The sequence below is a fragment of the Phocoena sinus genome, chromosome 20 (assembly GCF_008692025.1).
Source record: "Phocoena sinus isolate mPhoSin1 chromosome 20, mPhoSin1.pri, whole genome shotgun sequence".
NCBI lineage: Eukaryota > Metazoa > Chordata > Mammalia > Artiodactyla > Phocoenidae > Phocoena > Phocoena sinus.
In genome coordinates this window covers 2,272,962-2,298,045 of record NC_045782.1, presented here as the reverse complement: position 1 = coordinate 2,298,045, position 25,084 = coordinate 2,272,962, and the positions used below count along the sequence as shown (strand labels likewise).

The following is a 25,084-nucleotide window of genomic DNA, read 5'->3' as shown; positions in this document are numbered from 1 at the left end:
AGAGAGTCAAAACTATTAAAGAGCTAAAAAGAGAAGAAAGCCATCCTCGAGTAACTCTCACACAAGTGGGTGCCTGATTTAACAAAGAAAAACACATTGCCTGTGAGCTACGCTCGCTGGCCTTAGCCGGCCTCCATGTGGGCTCTGTGTTGTGGGCACCTTCCCAGGTGCTGCGTGTCCTGGGGGGGCTCCTGTCTCCCGACCTGCCCTCGGAATCAGGCAGACTCGTCCTGTTCGTCTTTTGCAGGCTCCGTGAGCTCCCGAGGTCATTCCTTTGCTGACCCTGCCAGCAACCTCGGGCTGGAGGACATCATCCGGAAGGCGCTCATGGGGAGCTTTGAAGACAAAGTGGAGGACCACGGGGTCGCCATGCCCCAGCCCCTGGGGGGGGTGCCCGGTGGTGCCGGCACCTCGGTGGCAACCGGCGGTGAGGCCCGGAGAGAGGAAGGGGACCCGTCACCTCATTCAGGTAAAGGGCTCATTTCCATGCTCTTCTGCCGCCTTTCCCAAGAAAAAGCCAATTTATACCCCAAGTTCTAACGGATCACTAAGATTTCATTTATGTGCTCAGAGTCACCTCTGAAGGTTTTAGTTACTGAAACCAAGTCTCTTTTCTAACCTGCTCAGACATGTTAGTAATGTGAAATTTAAAAGGATGAAAATTTTTACCCAGAAAGTCACCCTTTTTGCATCTAGTCCTTATCCGTATCCATACATTGCAATTGCAATACGAGTGCAATTTCATATTCTGCTCTTGAATCAAAGTAACTTACTATTGTAATAAAAATGACAGGCTCAGTATAAAAGAATTTTAAGCCACAGAAAAGAGGGAAAAAACCCAGATCACATCGTCCAGAAAGCTAGTGGTGGTGTTTACATAAAAGGACAGCTTATTGCAATGAGATAATTGTATGCATCCTGTTAAAAGCAAGCACACAAGAACCAGGACTCTTCCTATATGTATATATAAGCTTTCTTCTTAATCCTTTATACCTTAAAAACTACCTGAAGGTCAGTAACATTTCAAGTTTAGTTTATTTTCCTGTTATGGTCAAACAGACGATCTCACTAAGGTTAAGAAAAAGATAAAGAGATTAGGGGTTTTATTTATTTATTTTTACATATATATGTTAATTTTAGGACAATATGAATTTACTTCCTGCTCTAAAAGATGAGCCACTGTCTCCCATCTCTGCTCTAACCTTCCGATTTCTATTGATTTTAAGTGTGTTTTAAGGTTGTCGTATTGGTGACTCACAGTTACAGTTATCCTGGTTACATAATCTTTCTGTTACGGCGCTTCTTTCTGGTAAGGTTTCACACCCCGTGTTCTCCGAGAGGCTGCTGTGTCCTGAGGTGCGTGCTCGACAGTGTCGTCTCGCTGCCTTTATGTTTGAGACGGCAGTTCGGCAGGTTATGATACTCAGCACGTACTTTTCTCAAAACATAGACACTGTTAGGCTTTTTTTCTGGCATTCGTTGTTGTATAAAAAATAAGACCAGATGTCTCCCCCACCACCACCTTTTTTTGGTGGTGACTCTCTGCCCAAAGAATCCTTTTTTTTTACCTCGATTTCAGTAAATTTATCCTGAGTGTTAGTGCTCCTCACCCAGTTGCTCACAGGAGGGTGTTGCCCCTTCAGGTTGATATCTGCATTCAGGGAAATGTTCTACCAACTGTTCCTCTTAGTTATTTTCTCTTTCTTTTGGGCCCTCCATTTCAGAAAGTTACCTTTTTGCTGGATAGTTTTTGATCTCTGTATCTGTTAACCTTCTCATTATTTTAGTCATCTTGATCTTTTTCTGTTGCTTTTACTGCGAGTCTCTCAAATTTTTCCTTTGCACTAATAATTCCCTTTCCCTCGTGTCTATTCTGACCCTTGCTGTTCTGTCTTTTGTTTCCTAAGCACTTTCGCCCCTTTCATTTTGGTTATCTATTCTTTGAGCTTTTCTTAAACTGGCTTCACGTATTCCGAAGTTTTCTCCAGTGTTTGGATCACATTCCCTGCCCCCGCCCCCGCCCATTTCTTTATTATATTCTTTTCCTTATCACCAAGGATTTGCATTTCTTCTTTTTCCAGATAGTTGGAGGGGTCAAAGTTGCTTTCTGTTCCTTTTTTCTGTACCTCGAAGGACTGGGGTCAGGGTGAGACTGTTCTGCTAGGGCTGAGGAAAACATTTGCTGGTGACCTGGACTCTGATCTCTTCTGAGATCTTTTTCACGTTTTGTTCTAGAGCCCACTTGGGGCTTCCCTCTCCTGTGAACTCCTGCTGAGTTCATCAGCTGTACAGCCTGGAGCAGCAGAAAGGGCCACCTTGACTTGTCAGGCTCTGCTGAGGTCCAGTAGTGCCCTGAAGGGGCTTCTGTTCTACAGTTTTGTTCCTCCTCTGTAAACTGGTGGGGGAGGAGAAAGTGAAGATTTAAGATTTTTGTCAGCCAGCTTCCATTTCCTTAAGCAGTTTCTGTACTCCAAGGCCAAGAAAGAGATGACGTTCCAGAAATGCTAGCTCCTTGATTACACGTTTCTGAGTTTACGGCATGAGGACATACCCCGTTTTGACTTGAGCTGCTGTAGGTGAATTCTGGCTTTCTTTTAAATGTTACTTCTTTACTTCATTAGCACTAGGGTTTGGATTCTTCTTGCTACCACTTTGCTTCCTTCACTTAGCATTAGACAATCATCGGCATTTTGGTAGATTTTAAAGTTGAGAACATAAATTACTAAGTATCAGCAGTAATAATTTATTTCACTTTTAGGAGGAGTTTGCAAACCAAAGCTGATCAGCAAGTCAAACAGCAGGAAGTCGAAATCTCCTATCCCGGGGCAAGGCTACTTGGGAGCTGAGCGGCCCTCCTCAGCCTCCTCTGTGCACTCGGAAGGGGACTACCACAGGCAGACGCCAGGCTGGGCCTGGGAGGACAGGCCTTCCTCCACAGGTAAGGAGCTGCTGGGAGTCCGAAAGCAGCCGACGTCAGTGCCTTGGTTAGCGCTGCTTCGAACACCGCTTCCGTATTACAGCCTCGTTAGGGGCTTCCACCGTCCAGAACAGAAGCGGAGCGCGTATAACCTCACCCTCCTCCTCCCGCAGGCTCGACGCAGTTCCCCTACAACCCCCTGACCATGCGGATGCTCAGCAGCACGCCCCCTGCGCCCGTCGCCTGTGCGCCCGTCGCCTGTGCGCCCGCCTCTGCCAGCCCCGCCGCCCCTCACCAGCCGAGCAGGATCTGGGATCGGGAGCCGGCCCCGCTGCTCTCCGCGCAGTATGAGACGCTGTCCGACAGCGACTGACCTGCGGGAAGGGGTCCCGGGGCCCCCTGGGTGGGGGAGGGGCTCTAGTTTCTGGTGGTCTCAGTTTTAAGTGCAGGCCAAAAGCCTGCCCTCCTAGGACTTGTGCCCAGAGACTTTTCAGGAGAGCCTGGGCCACAGACGACGACGAAATGATGGAAGTTTATTTCAAGAGTCAAATGAGGGGAAAAGGCTGCCCTGATACAGGCGGTTCAGTGGATCATAATAATAGTTGGAGGGTTGGAATGTAGAGTTTTTAAAAAGTGGATAATTCCTGTTCTTACATCTGTTTGTAAAGAAAATCATAATGTCTTTAAATCACTCTTCTGTAAATAGATGACCTTTTTGCAGTGTTTCCCCTCGCTCTAGTATCTCGTGTACTTATATTCAAATCAGCGCATCAACTCGGGGGGTAATTTTTAAAAATCTCGTCTTTTTAACCTTTGCCTTCTAAACAACCTCATACAGCCCAGTTATACAATATTGGCTGTCACGGGCATTGTACTTTTATCCCATTTTGTTTCCTCCAAACTCAGATTCCCAGTGATGTTTAAAATCTTGTGATAAATGTTTAGATTTTTAACACAGACCCTGTCATAAAATCTGTACGTTAACGTATTAGGGTCAAAAGGAGAAACAAAATTCTGCCATACTGTAAATTTCCAGCGCAGGCTTTAATTTTTTTTAAAATTAGAAGCACTGAAAAAATAGTACTGCATGGGTATTGTTATAGTTCAGGTTTTAAGGTTTTAAAGGCTTATTTGAGGCGTACCTCGCTGTTATGCACACTGGTGATTAACCACGCCCAAGCACTCCTCCTCTCCTGCATTTGATGCAGCCCAGCAAAGCTTCTGTTTTGAAAGAAATCTGACCGCCCTGTCCACTAGCTACAGTAGAGTACTTGTGATGTGAGCCTTTCGCTGTCTCAGGTTTCAAAGGAAAAACTTACACTTTCCTTTAGTTGGATAGCTATTATTGGTTGAGAGTCAGTCAGAAGGTTACAATCTGTGCAGAACCTCAGTGTTTTAGGTTTGCTTTGTGCCGCATAGCCTGAGCTCTCGTGGGGGAGCAGCCAGTCCTTCCCCCTTCGTGCCACCCTGTGCTTACTTTCACTTTGATTCCTTGTGGGCAAGAGTTTGTCAGATGTTTTTATTTCACTGAATCTCAAGAAGCAAATAACTTAAAAGACTGAATTTTAAACCCATTATGGTACTAGAGGATCAGTCTTACCCTTCAATAATAATTGCTTGTTGAATTAAAACATTTTTTTCATACAACTTTAACATAGCATTGAAGCATCCTTCCGTAGCACACGGATGCTAATGGTTTTGGGGGAATGCCACCGAGATAGAGGTCTCTCAGAAAGATAAAAACTAGCACTTTATAGACTCTTAAGTAGACCTGAGCTTTTAAGCAAAAGTACTCAAGCCTCTAAAGACAGCAGGTGTCCGGCAACCACTAAGCACCTCCTTTGTAGGAGGGGACCTTGGTGTCTAGTCCCCTTTTTATAGATGTGGATGCAGGTTCAGTACGTTGCCCACACAGTTAAATAAGCAACGAAGACAGGGCCACAGACCGACACCTGTCTGAAGCGAAGGGAACTGCGCACCTGCGTATGCCTGAGGTCCTCCAAGTAAGCCTTAGATCAGGTGTAGTGGTCAGATCCCTACTACTCGGAAAGCTGGTACGACTTTATAAATACTTTAAACGTTTTAATGTGAATGAAAAACAGTAACTTAAGGTTTTTGCTTAAAGTTTTGTTTAGGTACTAGTAACATTTTAGATTTTAATTATTTGTCAACAGTCCCAAAGAGATGATGCTGGTATTTTTCTATGACTAGTTCTTGAGAACACGTCAGATCAGAGCCCTGTGCGTAACCTGTGCAGCTCCACTCAGGACCCAGAGGGGGCGGCTGTTGACCACTCACCCCTCCTCATCACAGTGCAAGTTGTTTTACTTCACCTGCCGTCACCTGGAGAAGAGATCCCGCAACGGGAGACAAAACCCACGGTCCCGCCTCGGTTCAGAACAAGGGCAGGACGCAGTGCTGGCCTGTGGAGCGGGCAGACCGTGTGGGAGGTGGAGGCCCGCCCGGCGTGACGTGACTTGGCCAAGTCAGCTGTGAGCCGAGGTGGGATGCTGCGGGCTGAGACCCCAGGGTTCTGGAGCTACAGCCTGGCAAGTGACTTTTTAGCACCCAGAACGAAGTTACAGTTCACAGAACTGTGACAGACAGCCAGTGTCCACCGCGTGTTCACGATGAGAAGATTCGTAGTGCTTGAATGTGGGTGTGCTGGGTGATTCTATCTTAAAATATCCATGCCCTGAAAGCTCCAGTGAGATAGTTCAAGTTTTTATACTACTGTGAACAGTTCACCTTTGGATTCAGCCCCGTCGGTGGCAGGCCAAGTCCTCCTCGTTTCGCTGCCTCAGTGCAGTGAACTGTAGTGACCGCGCCGCGTGCAGAGGAGCTTTCTGAAAACTCCCGCAGGTGTTCCGGGACCGGGAGCTGCATCGAGGAGGGTCAGAAATTCTCAGTAAAACCTAGAGCGAAAAACCTCCCTTTCAGTAACTCCCGCAACTGTGAGAAGGTAAAAAACGTTCTCAATGCAGAAGGTGAGTAGTCGACAGTTTTTTAAAGTCGACAGTTTTTTAAAGTAACTAATAAATGAAGACTGGTTGCACTGAAACTCAATGTGAGTTAAAGTTTCTCTCTCCAGAGTCAGACTTGAGTGATTAAAGGAATTAACTGGGTCGGAAAGTGGGAAGATGGATACATCCGCAATGTTAAGGTGATAGTTTTAGTCTAATCCCTGTATTTTTACTTTTATGAACTCTTTAGTAAATTATTTTTTTATGAGAAACTCAAAGATTATGGAATACATACACTATTATTGCAGAGTGTCTAGTTTATTATGAAAGGATTCTCCCAGTATGTAAACAGGAACCCAACTGTCAGTTTATTTCCCTCCCCGCCCGCTGCCACCGCCACCAGCGTACCAGCAACAACAGGGTTCCTTCGTGGTACTTAGAAGAACCGCAAAACTGCTGGGGTGAAAACACCATCGGTGCCCGCTGTGTTGTGTACTTTACATATGCTGAGGCAGTGTGATAAAGCTCTCAGCACAGCGGCCTATCCAGGTAAGGTCATCCACCAAATGCATGCTCCCAGGGCTGAGAGAGACTCTGACTACACACGAGGATACTGAGACCCAAACTCCAAAAGCCTGAGCTCGGGTCCAGGGCACTGGTTCCTCTACAGCACCGGTGGGACACGTCAGAACAAGGCCCCACTCAGAGTCAGAGGGTTTGGGGACACCCATAACTGGGTGCAGAGGAGTGAATGCTCAGAGAGCAGGGACGCAGGGGGTCGTCATTCTTTCACAGTTGTATATAACCAGATGATACATACAAAAACATACAGTTCGCTTTTATTTATAATCAAATGGGCACTATACTTTCAAGTGCCTAATTCCCACTTTAAAACTTCATGCTGCTGGCAAGCCAAGATACTACTTTTTTACGCATTAAATCCCACACTGGGCTTCAGGAGATAAATTATAAGAGAAAATAACTCACCGTCATCCCCCTTTGCCATGAGACTGGTAGCTCTGGTCTGCCAGGTGTTGATAAGAGAAGGCAGCAAATCAGTGGACAAAAATCTTATGGGAGAGACGCCTGGCTGAAATGCCAGACCCCACCCCAGAGGGAAACTGGCCCCTCTTAATCTAGTGTTATTCTCGGACCAGCACGGACAGCACCTAGCTAGCCGTCTGCTGCAACGGAAAGCATTAACCAACACCCGTCGCAGAAGCAAAGTCAGGTGTGGCGGGGTGGGGGGGGGGGGGGGGGAAGCTTTCTTCGCAAAGCAAACGCGGCAGTGCACACAGCGTGTACAGCTTGTCCTCCAGCGAGGCTAAGTTGAGGGGACTTGAGTATCAAGGACAGAGGATTTAAGCCATTGATCAGGGTGCCACTGGGACTGGAATGAGAGGTGTTACCATAAATTCACTACAACAGAAAGGGGTCCAGAGCTCGGCAAGGCTACGACAAAGGTCTCCTTTTTCTTGACAGCCCAGCCAGCTCTTCCCTGATGCGCTGCACAGAAACCTCATCTCTCTTCAGCTTTGCTCGCTTCAGTGCCTCCTGGTAGATCTCTTCTGCTTGTGCATATCGTTCTAAAGTAACCCGGAAAGAAGGAAGAATAAAGAAAATGTATGTTTCACCATGATTCTGAAAGAGATTTTGAAGAGAAAGCACAAGTGATGGGACAAGTCATGGCATGGGGCCTTGTTTCACCCCGTGACACCCGGGACCTCATGGAGCCCTTCGCCCACGGTGGTTCGGGTGAGAGACCTGTCGTTGCAGGTTTCTGAGCAGAATGGCAGAGTACGCCCATCAAGCTGCCGTGCCCTGTCGCACGAGCTCCGTGAGAGAGAACGTTTAGAAACCCGTAAAGCACTACAGAAATAAGGTCCCACTGCAAACGTTTCCACCTCGATGTGCCTGATAGGCCAGCAGGGCAGGACTACCGGCGGGATGTGAGCTGGGCCCGACGGCGCCTCCCCTGCGTCTCCCCCCACTGGCCCGTCGGTTCAGGAGCACCCTGTCCTCACTGCCCCCCTCAGCGCCATGCACAGGCTTCGGACCCACCGACACCCAGCCCTCCCGAGGCCGGCCAGCCCAGCCCCGCGCTCCGCACCTCTGTGCATCAGGACCGCAGCCAGGTTACTGAGCAGCACGTGGAGCTCAGGGTGCTCCACCTGTCTCGCCAGGTCTGACGCCCTCTGCGCGTGAGCACAGGCCTCATCGGAGCGGCCCTGCGCATCCAGGGTGGTGGCCAGGTCACTCAGCAGCACGATGGTCTACACACGGGAGGAAACACAGGCAGCTGCTGCTTGCGAACACCTCCACAGCTCGAGTCAACGTGGAGTCTGACGAACTGCTGTGGATACACCGAAGGGGTCGCCTTGCCTGGCAGTCCAGCAGAGGTCGGGGCGTCAGCAAGTCAGGTGCACTGAGCACTCACACCGCACAGCATCAGTCTGACCCTCTGGAAAATGATACAAGCCTAGACACTAGGTAACAGGGTGAGTATTACTTACGAAGCTAACTAATTCTCAAAGGAGGAGCAGCAAATGAAAAATAACAGCAAGAAGTGACGGGATCTGATCCCCTTCTAGTCGAGGTTCAGCACCCTTGAGAGCTGGCCTCGGGCCGAACTGCACTACGACGTTGCACCTACCTCCAGGAAGAGGAGACCCACCGCCGCTCCTGGGAAGTTCCCACCGAGTCTACAGAACGCTGGGGCACCAAGGGCGGCGGGCCTCACCTCCTCCTGCACTTCAGGCCCGGTTCTAGTACCTCGTGATTCGAATTCCGTATCTGTCGTGGTCTTATTTCTCAGTGATATCCCGTGAAGGGGGTGCTCTAAACCCCCATTCCTGAAGATAATTCAGAGCCCAGTAACTTGCCCTGCTCATCTGCTCGCAGCCTTGGGACATGTTTAGTCCAGTTAGAACTTTCATGTCCTAGGTTGGGGGTTACCAAGCATTCACAAAGTGATCCATTTCTTATCTCTTAAGACAAAACAGATGATTTCAATTCAATGTGTTCACCGCTCTAACAGAAGGCTCTGCATGCTGTGCTTAAATTCTATGTCAGTGGTTTTAAATTTTGTTTAATGCGGTCCCACCGTCCTCTCCCCGCTACGTTCCCCTGGCATTTTATGGGTGGGGCTCAGGAGAGGATCTGCGTGTGTTAGTTAACCTGTTCCTCGTAAGATTTTCACAGGATTCAGTACCTAAAATACCGTGCTGTGCAAACCAACCCTCACGTAAGCCCTGCTGGGCAGACCCAGTAACTCAACAGCAGCCTCAAATCCTTCTAGAAACAAGCAGTTGGGCGCAGGGGAGGGGTGGTCGGGCACGAGGAGGAGGATGTACCTGGGCCCCCTGCTGACTATCTGTCCCCATTTCGTATTTCTGGATTCTGAAAGTTTTGCTTACAGTCCTTCTGTTTTTCTCCCTTACCTGTGGGTGTCTTTCTCCTAGTATTTCTTCAGAAATCTGCAAAGCTTTTTCATACATCCTTTGTGCCTGTGATGGCTGCTTGGAGAACAGAAGGTAGCGGGCATAGGTGTCTAGGCACGCGCCCAAGAGGAGGTGGGTGTTGGCCTTCTCTTCCACTAGGAAGGAAATAAGAGCAGTGCTGGGATATAACCAGTACAGTACAGAAAATGACGCAGAGACGTGGCCAACCTGTGCTGATCATTTTTCTTATTACCAAGACTCACCTGATTGTTTCACATCACTAAAGAAGTACTCCTAACCTTGTACTTTGTTACACAAAGGTGACAATTCAGGTGGATTAGCATCTAAACTGGCTCCTGGACCCACCTGTGTTGTGTTGGGGAAGGGGTGGGGCGTCTCCGCACGAACAAGCAGTTGGTCACCAGCAGGGTATCTAAGAATCCAACTAAATTCTGACACCATCCACCCAGAGTCCACAGGCTAACCCCCTCCCCCGACTTCAGACGCAAGTCCGGGTTGTCACCTGTGCTTGTGAACAACTGGCTGTAAATCACAGGCTCCCCAGGACTCCCTCCCTCGGGTTCAATTTGTTAGCTAGAGTGGCTCACAGATTACTAGATCACCGGTTTATAAAAGGCTGTAACTCGGGAACAGCCAAATGGAAGAGGAACAGGGCAAGGTGTGTGGGAAGGGGCCAGGCGCCACTGCCCCAGCACCAGCCCAAATCCCATCCTTTGGGATGCTGATGCCGGCTTCATTACAGAGGCACAACTGATTCCATCACTGGCCACTGATTCACCTTCCAATCCCTCTCCCCTCCCTGGAGGTCAGGGCTGAGACTGAAGGTTCCAACCCTCTAATCACAAGGCTGGCTCCACCTGCAACCAGCCCGTCCTTAGGTGCCGCCCAAGTCACCTCATTAACATAACAGAAGACACTTAAAATCACTCCCAACACTTAGGAAATTCCAAGGATTTGGGAAACTATGAATAAAGACCAAATATTTTTCGTCATCTGAATGACCAAATACGTATTTCTTATAAAACACAATACTGCAATATCCAATTAAATGATGTCTGAGTCCACACTTGGTTTCAAATTTTAATCTAATAATATTTAGCAGAACCAGGTGAAAATAAACTCAAAGAAGAATAAGTTAACAACAAGAAGAAGTCTAGGGCCAATGAAAAAGTTTTCAGGTATGAAAACAGCACTACAGAAAGGAACCAGAGAACACTCAGAATCCTGAAATGGGAAGTCACAAGCCAAATTTAAAGAACAGCTAATCCATTTTTTGAAGAACAGTAAAAGGCTGCAGATACGGCACCTCCCAATACACCCAAGAACTGACCACACAACGTCTGAAAAAGAACAAACTTCAAACACCTAATGCCGTGTGAGAAGAACCAGAGAACAGACCTAGGGACCAGTAACTAAAAGCAACCTACACAAGTAAAGACTCAGGAGAGATGATACCAAAAAATGTGGAAATGGTGATGAACTACATCAAAGGAAATTTTGCAAACAGCTCAGCTGCAAGTAAATGTTTACACAAAGGACTTGAAACAAGAGGTTCCCTCAGATAATCTTCTGTAACACAATTATTAGACACCCAAATGAAAGGGTTCAGACGGGTTTCTTTACCAGCAAAGGTATTCACACCAAATACCTTTCCTTCCATATCATCAAAGTTTCAGAAAACTTACAAATGGGATAGAGAATTTAAAGACTATGTTACCAAGTAACAGTATGACCAATTACTGAAGAGACAGTTTACATAAAACAATGCAAATAAAAATACCTACTGAAATAATATCTGAAGGTAAAAGTGAAAAAAAAAAAAAGTTTTTCTTCAGGTAGAAATCCAAAGTTATTACTTTGGCCTAGTTATATACAAAAGGTAATGATAATCATTTTCTTAAAATCAAATTAGGAGTAGTTTTAAATAGATCACCTTACAAATTTATTTTCAAAAAATATAGATGAAAATTATTTTTATAAATATAGAAAGCATATATAAGTTTATGGATAAATATAACCAATATAAAAAAGCAAAACATAAGATGGCACCAAATAAATACCACATGTAAAGATACCATATTTCTCCATTAAAAGGAAATGTTGAAACGAAAAAATATATCTCACTATGAGCACTCTTTTTAGAATGCTGAGCAAAAGCTTATAAAATCAGCAGCAGTTTAAGATCCACACTATTGGGAGATAATGTAATGGACAAAGGTCCAGATAAAGACAGACAAACCACTGTGCTCTCTTCACTTACTAACAAAATAACAAAGGTCCAAGGAGATAAGCAATTTGTAACAGACTGAGAATATACAGATGCACTAAAATCCATGTTCTTGGAGAACATTTAAAAACAAAAATATTTACCAAAAAACAATGTATAAATTAATTATTCCAATTCTGGAAACTGTATGTTTCAAACGTGACTACTGAATCATATTTCTGGAATGTGTGTTAATAATTCTCTTTAGATATTTCTACATTAACAAAAGCATGCTCTTTTTACATTTTACAATTAGAAAATACGTTCAACACTATAACTCAAAAGTACAAGGATAAAGTGACAATTCTAGTAGAAAATTACCCCTCATATCTGTAATGGAAATTAAACTAGAATGGCAGAAAAGATAGTAAAGCTTTTTAGAAAGAATAACTGATGAGGTAAAATTTTAGCTGTAATATTTTGTCACTGTTAAGAAGAAAATACATTTTAAATTCGTAGCACATTCAAATCGTACTAACAAAAATATGAAGAAAATTTTTAAACAATATACTTCTCTAAAAATAGGACCAAGGGAGAAATAAAAAGACTCCATAATAAAACCTTTAGCACACTGCCAAGTTAAAAGTTCATACCTTTAGTAAAGTACCAAAAAGAGTTCCTCTTCTAACTGATAACAATTAAAACATGGTTCTTTGAAATATTAATATAAACACTGTTAGAAATTAGACAAGAACAAATCAGATAACCTAATAACAGCTGAGAAATAAATTGGGATCGTTTATACAGAGCTTCCCCCAACGGATTACTGGAATCTGAAGGGAGGGAAGCATACTTATTTCTTCAAACTTTAGTTGTAAATAGTTCTTTTCCACAAATTATTCCTAGGAGAAAAAGATGAGCTACCTAAAATCAGTCTATGAAACAAACAAGATTCATCACAGAAATCTGTGCTCAAAATATAAGCAAACTGAATTCTCAAATGCACAAAGGATAAATGCACCAAGCAGTTTTTGCTCCAGGAATACCAAGAATGGCTCAATCTACTTAACCCATCAGTGTATCGAAGTAGGCTTGCATAAAGGCAGACTAAAAGGAGCTTGGTAAGTTACTGGAACAATTATATGCACCCAGAAAAACAGGAATAGGGCCTCCCCATCAGTAAGAAAAAGAGCATTTCGAATTTAAGAAAACGTGAGCACAGGCATCTAGTTCCCCCACCCACCACCAATAATAATCTAGGAAAGTCTACAGGGTCTCTGAACCTAAAGGCATTTGCCACCCATGTTCAAGGAACATTCTAGAATTTCTGCTAAGCTGAATCTCTCATTACCTAACCGATGAGCCCATCGGCACTTCCTGAGACCACTAACGGCACCAGTGGAAGGAGTTTTTGGTTCCAGTAGCATGACTGATCATCGGAAAGCCCTTCTGGTTCAAGTATTAGATAGATGATAACGAATATCCTTTCACACGCACAGCTAGCTGAGTTCCCGAGAGAAGGAAATCCCAAGGGCCAGAAATCAGAAATAAGCTAAAACCCAAAGTGGTATGCATGTGTGTTGATGCAGGAGAAGCCCAGTTCTGGTTGGTTCTGTGGGTGGCCTGAGTGTCTCTGAATCCAGAATTGGATTCTTCACCTTGTGTAGAACAGAGAACTAGATGTGAAGCCCCCTGCATAAAACCAGGATGTTCCCCAGAGGCTGCAAGAGAAGCCTGAATGGCCAAGCCGGGATCTAGAAGGGAACAATGACTGCACGGAAAGCTGTATCACAGGCCTGTGCACACGCAGTGTGATGTCTAAATCTATATCATCCATTTAGGCTCGGACCCGAGTGCCCGGAAGAAACGAACAAAACCAGCCTGGAGACTCATTTCTCGAACCCCGCTGAAGATGAATTTATAACCCCAAGTATGTAAGCATGAAGATAAGATGCATCAGAAATGGAAATGAGCAGACCATAAAAAGGAGGTCTTCCCCTCAAGATAACTGAGTGATCCCAGACTATAAACTAAGTAGGGCCAAATGCTGACTCAGACGTCAGGTATGCTCCACCTCGGGGCCTTGCACCGGCCCCTCCCCTGCCTGTAACTTGCCCCCCTCAGCGACGACCACTTGGCTTACTCCCTCCCATGCTCCAGGCTTCTTACCAGTTGGGCCTTTCCCGACCCCTCTATAAAATACTGTACTGCCCCACGTCTCCCCTAAATACATATTTCCTCATAAACTTATCTGTGTAGCCCTTTATCATCTTTGGATATGTTATTAAGTTAGTGGATCGTCTTTATTGTGTGTGTTTCCTTCACTAGAAATTGAGGAGGTGTCCTTCAGGCTTTATTTACAGCTGTACCTCAGTGCCTAGTAATACGCTGGCATGTCACAGGCATTCAATCAGTTCTTTCTTGACTGACTGGTTGAATGAATGAACATATATGAAAAGAAATGACTAGGACTTCCCTGGTGGCGCAGTGGTTAAGAATCCGCCTGCCAAAGCAGGAGACTCGGGTTCGAGCCCTGGTCCGGGAAGATCCCACATGCCGCAGAGCAACTAAGCCTGTGTGCCACAACTACTGAGCCTGCACTCTAGAGCCCGCATGCCACAACTGCTGAAGCCTGTGTGCCACAACTACTGAAGCCTGTGCGCCTAGAGCCCGTGCTCCGCAACAAGAGAAGCCACCGCCATGAGAAGCCCGCGCACCACGACGAAGAGTAGCCCCGCTCTCTGCAACCAGAGAAAGCCAGTGCGCAGCAACGAAGACCCAACGCCGCCAAAAATAAATAAATTTATAAAAAAAAAAAAAAAAAAGAAATGACTAGAAACATGAAGGTACTGAACTAAATATGGAAGATACAATAAAACTAAAAGTTTTAATTACAGAAGTAACAACACAACACTGCATATATCTATGAAAGTTCAGTACAGAGATGTCATTACAAACCAGTGAGAATCGGATGCGCTAATAAAACAGTCCTGAGCTAAAATCCGTGCTTGAGGGAAGAATCATATCATTACCTCACACCATATTAAAAAATAAATTCCACGTAATTGAAGACTAAATGTAAAAAAGCCAAATATTTAGAAGACACTATCTTTCTGACCTTAGAAGAGTGAAGGATTTTTATTAAACAAGACTCAGAAAACACAAACTATAAAGGAAAATAACAAAAGATTCTATTACATTCAGTAGAATTAATCAATCTCTGTCAAATGCCCTAAAGTGCAAAGACAAGGTCACAAAGAGATAATGTAACCAACAAAATAGATGCTCAAAAAAAGATGCTCAAAGACATTAAGCTGAGAACTCTTTACAAATCATTCAGAAAAAGACAACCCTTCCAAAAAATAAGCAAAGGGGATAAAGAGACAGTTTTCAGAACAGGAAATCTGAATGGCCAATAAATACATGAAAAGATGTTCTGTATCTCACTAGTAATCAGAGAAACATGCACTGAAGCCACAATAACACTCCATCAGATCCACCAGATCATCCAAAAATTTAAGTCCAATAATAACAAAGATATAGAGCAACAAGAATGCTAACACACTGCCACTGAAAATGTAAACCAGTAAAAAGCACTGATCAGCGATTTGGTAATGTCTAGTATTTGCACCCCAGCAATTCCACTCCTAGGTGTACCCCTAGGGAACATCCTGCAGTGTGCAGAGACACAGGTCCAAGCATTATTTTCTACAGCAAAACAGGTAGAACCTACATGTCCATCAACAGAAGAAGTGAGTACATGCCCACAATGGGGTGTCAGGGCCACCCCTAGCTGTATCCCTCCTTTCCAGGATGGAAAAAAAGCACAACCTCACCCCACACCCCCACCCCAGGGATTAAGTAAAGAAAGTCATCCCTTCTGGACAGACAGACAGCGTGGCAAGCGAACAGGGCCTTTATGTCAAAAAACCCTGATGCTTTAAGTATCAATGTGGATCAATCTCTGCAATATGACAAGTGAAAAATAAACTGCAGAAACAATTGTACAGTATGATGCCATTCATAAAAAGTTTAAAAACAGGGCTTCCCTCCCTGGTGGCGCAGTGGTTGAGAGTCCGCCTGCCGATGCAGGGGACACGGGTTCGTGCCCTGGTCCGGGAAGATCCCACATGCCGCGGAGCGGCTGGGCCCGTGAGCCATGGCCGCTGAGCCTGTGCTCCGCAACGGGAGAGGCCACGACAGTGAGAGGCCCGTGTACCGCAAAAAAAAAAAAAAAAAAAGTTTAAAAACAATAAACATATTGTTTATTGATGTATACAAGTGTAATAAACAGGCATAAGAATGATAAAGACCAAAACCAAGCAAACAGATGGTTTACCTGCTAGTTACATCAAGCAGGAGTACACAGGGGTTTAAACTCCCCCCTCCCCGCCCCAATCATCACCTGAAGCACATATGGTAAAATACTCAGACGTGACAAAGCTACGGGGAACGTGTGCAGGTGTTTGTTAAAGTCTCCACTCTTTATTTTTGCTTGAAATCTTAAACAAAACAAAACAAAAAAAAACGCACCAGAAGAAGAAAAGGACAGAACTGACTTTTCTGAATAAGTCAATAATATGGAATACACACTGGAAAAATTCCCAAAATACAGACAAGAACCTGAGAGGAGAGAGTAAATTAAAAACTACAGAACACAGAAGAAAGAGTCCAACATACAGGTAAACGACACTCCTGAATAAAAAAACCACAGCAAGGAAGAACGGTAGCAATAATCAAAGGTGCACTGAAGAAGCTCAAGAGAACTGGATCTTAAAATGAAGGGTCACCACAGACCAGGCAAATTCATAGAGACCAACCCCCTAACCTTATGCTAAAGAGCTTCTGACACCTACAGAGTAACCAGGCAGGAGAAAACAGGTTATTTACAAAAGAAGGCAGGGCTCCCCTGGTGGTGCAGTGGTTAAGAATCCACCTGCCAGTGCAGGGGACATGGGTTTGAGCCCTGGGCCGGGAAGATCCCACATGCCGCAGAGCAACTAAGCCCGTGCGCCACAACTACTGAGCCCGCGAGCCACAACTACTGAGCCCACGTGCCACAACTACTGAGCCTGCGAGCCACAGCTGAGCCCGCATACCACTGCTACTGAATCCCACGCGCCTAGAGCCTCTGCTCTGCAACAAGAGAAACCAAGACAATGAGAAGCCCGTGCACCACAACGAAGAACAGCCCCTGCTCGCGGCAACTAGAGAAAGCCTGTGTGCAGCAACGAAGACTCAACACAGCCAAAAATAAATAAATTTATATATATACAAAAGAGAAGGCAAATAAGTTGGCCTCAGAATTCTCTGCAAAAAGTCCCACTAGAGGGGCTTCCCTGGTGGCGCAGTGGTTGAGAGTCTGCCTGCCGATGCAGGGGACACGGGTTCGTGCCCCGGTCTGGGAGGATCCCACATGCCGCAGAGCGGCTGGGCCCATGGGCCGTGGCCACTGAGCCTGCGCGTCCAGAGCCTGTGCTCCGCAACGGGAGAGGCCGCAGCAGTGAGAGGTCCGCGTACCGCAAAAAAAAAAACCAACCAACCAACCAACCAAAGTCCCACTAGATCTAAAATTCCAGATCACAGAGAAAAAACAAGTGGGGAGAGGTAGGAGAATGTTAAATTGTAGTCACCTCATCTTACAGAAGAAACTGAAAAGAGAATTTTTTTTCTGAGTCAAATATGTCTTTTAGAAATTTTTAGGTTACCCTTTAATAGAACTGGAGACCATAGATGTACCTTCCTTTCAAAATATAAATGGAGGTTTAGTGAGAAAACCGTCCCTATAAGAGGGACTTGAAGGGACTTCCCTGGTGGCGCAGTGGTTAAGAATCCTCCTGCCAGTGCAGAAGACATGGGCTCGAGCCCTGGTCCAGGAAGATCCCACATGCCGTGAAGCAACTAAGCCCGTCCGCCACAACTACTGAGCCTGTGCTCTAGAGCCTGTGTGCCATAACTACTGAGCCTGTGTGCTGCAACTACTGAAGCCCACGCGCCTAGAGCCCATGCTCTGCGACAAGAGAAGCCACTGCAATGAGAAGCCTGTGCACCGCAACAAAGAGTAGCCCCCGCTCGCCGCAACTACAGAAAGCCCGTGCACAGCAACGAAGACCCAAACGCAGCCAAAAATAAATAAATAAATTTATTTTTTAAAAAAAGAGGGACTTGAAAATATAAGAAATAACAAAAATGAAAGCTTTTAATAAAAAATTAGACCAAATATCACTTTCAATTCTAACTTTAAATAGGCTTTAAGATTCTCTACCACAAGACAACAATACTCAGATTAGGTTAAAAAAAATCCAAACACAGCCTTCTACAAAACACATACTGAAAACAAAATTACTCAGAAAGTTTAAGAGTAAGATACAGTCAACAATGTAAAACTAAAGTTTGTGACAAATACCTTAAGTAGGAAAAAAAGAATCACTTTTCTGATGAAAGGATAATTCACAATGAAGATATATATATATCTGGGGCTCTAAACAGCATAGAAATATGTATAAAGAAAAAACTCACAAAAACAAAAGTTCTGTCTAGAACTAGACAGAAACAGAAGACCTGAACGGCACTGTAAACCAACTAGACCTGACAGATGTCTACAGAGCACGTCTCCCAGCGGCTAAGGGACATACTCTTCTCAAATGTATATGCAGCAATCCCCGGAACAAGCCACGGACCAGGCCATGAAACAAGTCTCGGTAAAAGGTAAAAGAACTGAAATCATACAAAGCATGTTCTTTGACCATAATGGAATGAACTTAAAGATCAACAACAGAAGGAAATTTTGGAAATTTCACAAATATATGGAAATTAATCAACACACTCCAAAATATCCAAAAGATCAGAGAAGAAATCACAGGAAAATTTTTAAAATATTTTGAGATACATGAAAATAAAAACACAACATACCAAAATTTATGGGATGCAGCTAACACAGTAGAGGGAAATGTATAGCTTGTAAATGCCTACATTAGGAAAGATCTTGAATCAACAACCTAATCTTCTACCTAAGAAACTAGAAAAAGAGCAAAAGAAACCCCACAGCAAGCAGGAGAGACACAGAAGATCAGAGTGGAAATAAGGGAGGTAGAAAACAACAAAAAAATGAGAGAAAATGAAACCAAAAGGTGGCTCTTTGACACGGTCAACAAAATTGACAAAAAACAGGAGAAACTATGAATAAAAGAGTCAGGGAGGCCCTTCATAATTAAGAGTGGTAAACACAGAGGAGATAAACCATTTAATAAACTAGGTTAGCATATGCTCCACATTCCAGCAGACTCCTTCAAAGTCCTCAGTGAGTCCCAGTCTCAATCCTAGAGCATGTAATCCCCATAACAACACTGTAAGGCACATTCTGTTTTTTTATTGTATGGATGAGGAAACTGAGGAGGGGACAAGTAACTTGTCTAGTCCCACTGCTGTTCTAAGTGGAAAAGCCAGAATTCCAACCAGGTGCCAGACTTCAGGCACTGCTGAAACCAAATATGCCACCAGAAATACTTCAACTCTCCAGGAGTGTTTTACTTAAACTATGAAAATGAATGAAACTCTCATCTCAAGGAGAGGAGAAAGGCATCAGGGGGAAAACTCTCTTAAAAAAAGGAAATAAATCCACAAAATTAAAAACTGGGAAAGGAATATGATCCTGAATACGTAACAGAATATTGTTAAGTTATGCTTTACAAATAGAATTCCTAAGTAAGTTTCTTCCAGGAAAATACAGGTCTCCAAAATTCTTTCACCCACCCATTCACTTATTCAACAGGTATTTATTTAAGCTGTGGTCTTGGCACTGTCCTAGGTACTGAAATCAACTCAAGAAAATGGAAGAAACTTAAATGTATAAGTAACGGAAGAAAGAAGAACAAAAGCTGCCAGAGAATCAACTCTAAAGGAGATCTGAGCCATGTGGTTTCGTAGATCCTACAACTTCCAAGGACTAGATCACTCCATGTAATACCCTACACCTATTCCAGAAAACACAGAAAGCATGCCAGTTCATTTTATCACATTAATACAATCCTGTGATGAGAAGCTCAAGAAACACACTATGGATCTCACAAAACAAAATAAATGTGGAAGTCTAAATAAAACGTGAGCATCAACTATTACCCAGCAGCACACTGAGCAATTAACCAGTTACCGGCGAGCCTGACGTGCTCCACACGTAATAATACATCTGCTCACACGGTCTTGCACCAAATCAGATACAAGACTAAGTTGTCCAGCACCGCTATTACTTAATGTTCTGAGGTTATGGCCAATGAACTACATTTAGTAAGGGGAGGGAGTAGGGACACAGAAGTACAACTATCTGAAAAAAGACAATTATCATGACCTCCCAAATCTCTAATTATGTATCTGGAAATAGTGTGAACATCAACTCAAAAGCAAATAGTTTAGTAAGGTGTCCATTTAGAATCAAATGTAACAAAACAGCTGTCAGATCTACCTGAAAAGGTCTGTAAGGAGAAGCAGACCACGTCCCTGAATGGGAAGACGGCGGCGTGATGAGAGCAGAGCTGCCGCTGGTCTCAGCCCCTTTCCTCACGTGATTCAAGCAGACGGGGTTCCGAACCTCTGTTAGGAATGGATCCTGATCAATTTTAGCCAATCATGCTAATGCCACTTCTCTTGCCAAGGACTGGGTTAGAAATGCCACGTAACCCAATCTGGCCAGCAGGAAGCAAGCATAATCTAGGTGGGGACTTCTAGGAAAAATTACCTTGATTCTAAGAGAAACATGCAAGAAGTGGACACTGTCATTTCTGGATGAGATTCCTGGGATCTGACGGTCACTTTTCAACCACAAGGAAAGTGTGAAGTGAAAGCCAGCACACTGAGAGTGTCAGTGAGGATGGATGGGGAGACCACATCCCTCAGGACCTCCATGAGCCATAAAGCCCCGCCCCCTTTCACTAAACCGCCAGTCGCATGACATAACAGTGTCCTCACGGCTACACTTAATTTAGTTGAAATTTTTTGCTATTTGTAGTCAAATGCTAACTTATTCCGAAGGCAACCTCCCCAAACTAATTTATAAACATAACACAAATCTAACAATTCATTCTCAAAGCACTTTGGGGAGCGAACAAAAAGATCTAAAATTCACATGAAAAATATCTAAAATTCATATGGAAATTGAGTGAAAACCAAATGGGAAAAAATTTTGCAAAAGAAGTACGTGTGAGACCAGCATCACCATGTAACTCAAATGATATCACCTAATTCAGACAACATATACTGTTATGAGTCGTCAGATGAATAAATCAGAATGGAAAACCTTAAAAGGGACCCAAGTATATATTAATTAACATAAGCACATAATGATGACAGATTACTATCTTTAAGAAAGCAGTTACCAGGGACTTCCCCGGTGGCGCAGTGGTTAAGAACCCGCCTGCCAATGTAGGGGACACGGGTTCGAGCCCTGGTCCGGGAAGATCCCACATGCCACAGAGCAACTAAGCCCGTGCACCACAACTACTGAGCCTGCGCTCTAGAGCCCGCGAGCCACAGCTACTGAAGCCCGTGTGCCTAGAGCCCGTGCTCTGCAACAAGAGAAGCCACCGCAATGAGAAGCCTGCACACCACAACGAAGAGTAGCCCCCACTCGCCGCAACTAGAGAAAGCCCACGTGCAGCAACGAAGACCCAATGCAGCCAAAAATAAATAAATAAATTTATAAAAAAAAAAGAGAGCCAATTTTTAAAAAATCAGGTTACAAAGAAGGCATGTACAGTGTGACTCCTCATTTGCTTATTAAAATGTAAATAGCTAGAGGAAAACAAGCCTAGAAAGACATACACCAAAATACAGGAATTCTTTTTTTTTTTTTTTTTGCGGTACGCGGGCCTCTCACTATTGTGGCCTCTCCCGTTGCGGAGCACAGGCTCCGGACACGCAGGCTCAGCGGGCATGGCTCACGGGCCCGGCTCACGGGCCCAGCCGCTCCGTGGCATGTGGGATCTTCCCAGACCGGGGCGCGAACCTGTGTCCCCTGCATCGGCAGGCGGACTCTCAACCACTGCGCCACCAGGGAAGCCCTAAGCAGGAGTTCTTAATACAATTATAAGTGATCTTTATTTTCTTCTTAATGTTGTCTGAAATTTTCAATACCCTTTATTGCTTTTGGAGTCAGAAAAGACTGCTTATACTCTAAAGCAACTGTCTACAGTCAATGTATAAATGAAACATAGCAAGGATGTGGATAGTTCAAAAGTGACTTATTTGACAGCTAGAACTTGTTTTTACATCTTTTGTGAATTTCTTCAAAGCACTTCCATACTGCACTGACATTTGTCAGTGTTTGCTGGGCCTTTTGCCCTTTCGCTCAGCAATTATTACTGAGCCTCTATTATGTAGCAGGCACTACTCTAGGTCCTAGGGATTTAGCAGTGAACAAAACAGATGAAGGCTCTTTCCCTCTTTGATAGGGAAGACAGACACTAAAAACGCTTGAACAAAAATGAACTTTAGTAGCGATACAAGCACACAACACACACACACCTACTTCCCAGGGTGACAAAGCAGAGGAGGAGAGAGGTTCAGAATGCGCACAGGTGGGAAGACTGGCTGGCAGGCTGGCCTCCTGAGCAGAGGCCTGGGTGAAGGCCACTGGCCATGGAGACAAGAGCAGGCACGGGGCCCCGAGGTGGCACTGAGCTGGGAACGTACGACAGCGAGAAAAGAGCCGGGTGGCGAAGGTGGAAGGATGGTGTCAAACAGGTGGGGGGGGGGTGGGGGGCAGTAAATCCTCTGAGGGAATGAAGGGAAGCACGACAAGCTGTGGGGAGATGATTACAGGAGTCCAGGCAAGAAGCAATGACAGCCTGGACCAGAGCGGTAGGGCAAGAGGCTGAGACGGCTGTGATGTGGATGCATTTTGATGGCTGATTCAGTACAACTTGCCGGTGAATTACACATAGGGAATGAGGAAGAAATCACAGATGATGCTTAGGTTCTTGGCCAAAGCACCGGGTGAATGGTGGTGCCATTTACAAAACAGGCTGCCTCGTGAGAAACCAGTTTGTGAGGGGTAGAAACCAAGTGACCCATTCCGGCGGGGAGGGGCACTACAGGGGTAGGGAGTGAGAGGTACAAACTATTCGGCACAAAATAAGCCACAAGGATACACTGTACAATTGTACAACATGGGGAACATATAGCAAATATTTTATAATAACTACAAATGGAGTATAACCTTTGAAAACTGTGAATCACTATACTGTACGCCTGTAACATAATATTAGACATTAACTATATGTCAACAATAAAAAAGTTAAATCAACGCAGGAAAAAAAAAAGAGAGACCCATTTCAAACACGTTAAGCGTGAGGTGACCATTAAGCATTCAGGTCAGGGTGTCAGGTAGACCATCTAACCCATGAGTCTGCAGCTCACGTACAGGCTGGGGCTGAAGATGTAAAACTGGTATTTAAAGGTATGGGACTAACTGCTGTCTCCTAGGGTGTGAGGGCAGAGAGAAAAGGGAAGTGGGCTGAAGACAGCCCTGAGGCCCGCTACCTTTACAGGTGACCCAGGGAGGGCAAGGGACCGGTGAGGTGTCCCAGAACCAAGCGAATGAAGGGTTTCCAGTAGGAGACAGTGACCACCTGGGTTGAGCTGCTAGTTAAGTAGAGCTGGTAAGATAAGGATTGAGAACTGGTGACCTTAATAAGGGGGCTTCAGTGGAGTATGAAGGAGGAAAACTGAGTTATGTTCAAGGGAGAACTGGAAGACCCGTGACTACAGAAAACGTTGAAGCCATATGTACTGCTTTAGGGACAACAGAATTGGCCGCTGTATCTCTAGCATCATGCTAGCTCCACACAAAGAAGAAGTGTGAAATCAGAGCTACTGAATGAATGTCAAATCTGAAAATTCCCAATACTTCAACCCACATTAAGAAACCCGAATGCATATGAAAAGATGCTCAACAACATTAGAGAAATGCACATCAAAACTACAATGAGGTACCTACCACCTCACACCAGTCAGAACGGCCATCATTAAAAAGTCTACAGATAAATGCTGGAGAGGGTGTGGGAAAAGGGAACCCTCCTACACTGTTGGTGGGAATGTAAGTTGGTGCAGCCATTGTGCAGAACAGTACGGAGGTTCCTCAGAAAACAAGAAACAGAGCTGCCATATGATCCAGCAATCCCACTCCTGGGCATATATGCAGACAAAACTATAATTCAAAAAGACACACGCACCCCTCTGTTCATAGCACTATTCACAATAGCCAAGACATGGAAACAACCTAAATGTCCATTGACAGATGAATGGATAAAGGAGATGTGGTAGATATACACAATGGAATACTACTCACCCATAAAAAAGAATGAAATAACGCCATTTGCAGCAACATGAATGGACCTAGAGATTATCATACTAAATGAAGTCAGTCAGAAAGAGAAAGACAAATATCATACGATACCACTTATATGTGGGATCTAAAATCTGACACAAATGAACTTATCTGTGAAATAGAAACAGACTCCTGGTTGCCAAGGAGAGGGGGCTGGGGGGAGGGACGGACTGGGAGTGTGGGGCTGGCAGATGCAAACTATTACATTTAGATGGATAAACAACAAGGTCCTACTGTATAGCACAGCAAACTATACCCAATCTCCTGGGATAAACCATAATGGAAAAGAATATTAAAAAAGAATGTCTATATGTGTAAAACTGAGTCACTCTGCTGTACAGCAGAAATTAACACAACGTTGTAAATCAACGATACAAAGGAAGGGAGGGAGGGAGGGAGGGAGGGAGGCAGAGAGGGAGAGAGGGAGGGAGGAACCCGAATGGCTGAGAGTCAGTGTCCCGCCCACCCCATTCTGTTCCCAGCATGACTCTTCATGCTCTTCCCTCCGCGATGAGGACAGACAGACAAAACATGAGCTCCACTTCCTTTCTCATAGCTGGTGGACACTGGGGACCAAAGGTACTTAATTAGCATTGTGACTGGTAGCTGAACCAAGAGACAAGAGAAAAAACTTCCCTTTCTGCTCCCCAATTTTCCAGAGATGATATATAATAAAGATCAACAGATATATTATGAAGATGTTACCACGGGGTTAAAAAAAAAACAACCACCACCAGTGGTCAAGTCATTTAAAGAAAATATCTAATTCCAAACCCTCTGAGACCTTAGAAAACAGCCTCCAAAATGAGTAACTCTCCCCCCAATTCAGATACCTTTCTGCTTCCTTTACCACAGCTGAAGAGTGAAGCCCTTTGTGGCAAAAAAGGCAACTGTCCAAAAATAGTCAGGTTTCCCTACCTGACAAAGTGTCTTCTGATAATTCCTTTTCTCTTTCAATTTTTTCCTCTAGAGTTGAAATGCAGAATTCATAACCAGCAAGAGCCAGTTCCTGTCTGTAAAGCAAAGAGCATCAATCAGCTGCACACCTTTCACAAAGTGCTCTTCTGTCCTCATCTCTCCAGCTCAGGTTTACATTGTCGAGTGTAAGACGGGAAGAGGGAATTTTGTTTAAAGTCTCTAAGAGGTGTCAATCTGCCC

At 44.6% G+C, this 25,084-nt stretch overlaps 2 protein-coding genes across 22 annotated transcripts in view; one reads left to right on the top strand and one right to left on the bottom strand.

The window, feature by feature from the left end:
• NCOR1 (nuclear receptor corepressor 1) overlaps positions 1 to 3,642 on the top strand; it is a 144,789-nt gene extending 141,147 nt beyond the window's left edge. For all 15 annotated transcript variants that reach the window (XM_032616171.1, XM_032616176.1, XM_032616173.1 and 12 more), the window contains 3 exons: positions 248 to 469; positions 2,759 to 2,938; positions 3,091 to 3,642. In XM_032616171.1, coding sequence (XP_032472062.1) covers positions 248 to 469; positions 2,759 to 2,938; positions 3,091 to 3,290 — 602 coding nt within the window. In that variant the 3' untranslated portion in view covers positions 3,291 to 3,642. The remainder of the gene's footprint in view (positions 1 to 247; positions 470 to 2,758; positions 2,939 to 3,090) is intronic.
• Positions 3,643 to 4,555: 913 nt separating this feature from the next.
• TTC19 (tetratricopeptide repeat domain 19) overlaps positions 4,556 to 25,084 on the bottom strand; it is a 26,681-nt gene continuing 6,152 nt past the window's right edge. For 3 of the 7 annotated variants that reach the window (XM_032616190.1, XM_032616191.1, XM_032616192.1), the window contains 4 exons: positions 24,845 to 24,939; positions 9,321 to 9,475; positions 7,991 to 8,153; positions 6,694 to 7,466 (listed from right to left, as the gene is read on the bottom strand). In XM_032616190.1, the coding sequence (XP_032472081.1) occupies positions 7,333 to 7,466; positions 7,991 to 8,153; positions 9,321 to 9,475; positions 24,845 to 24,939 (547 nt within the window). In that variant the 3' untranslated portion in view covers positions 6,694 to 7,332. Of the gene's footprint in view, positions 5,833 to 6,693; positions 7,467 to 7,990; positions 8,263 to 9,320; positions 9,476 to 24,844; positions 24,940 to 25,084 lie in introns of those variants that run through there. The other 4 variants (XM_032616186.1, XM_032616187.1, XM_032616188.1 and 1 more) reach the window with 4 other exon arrangements.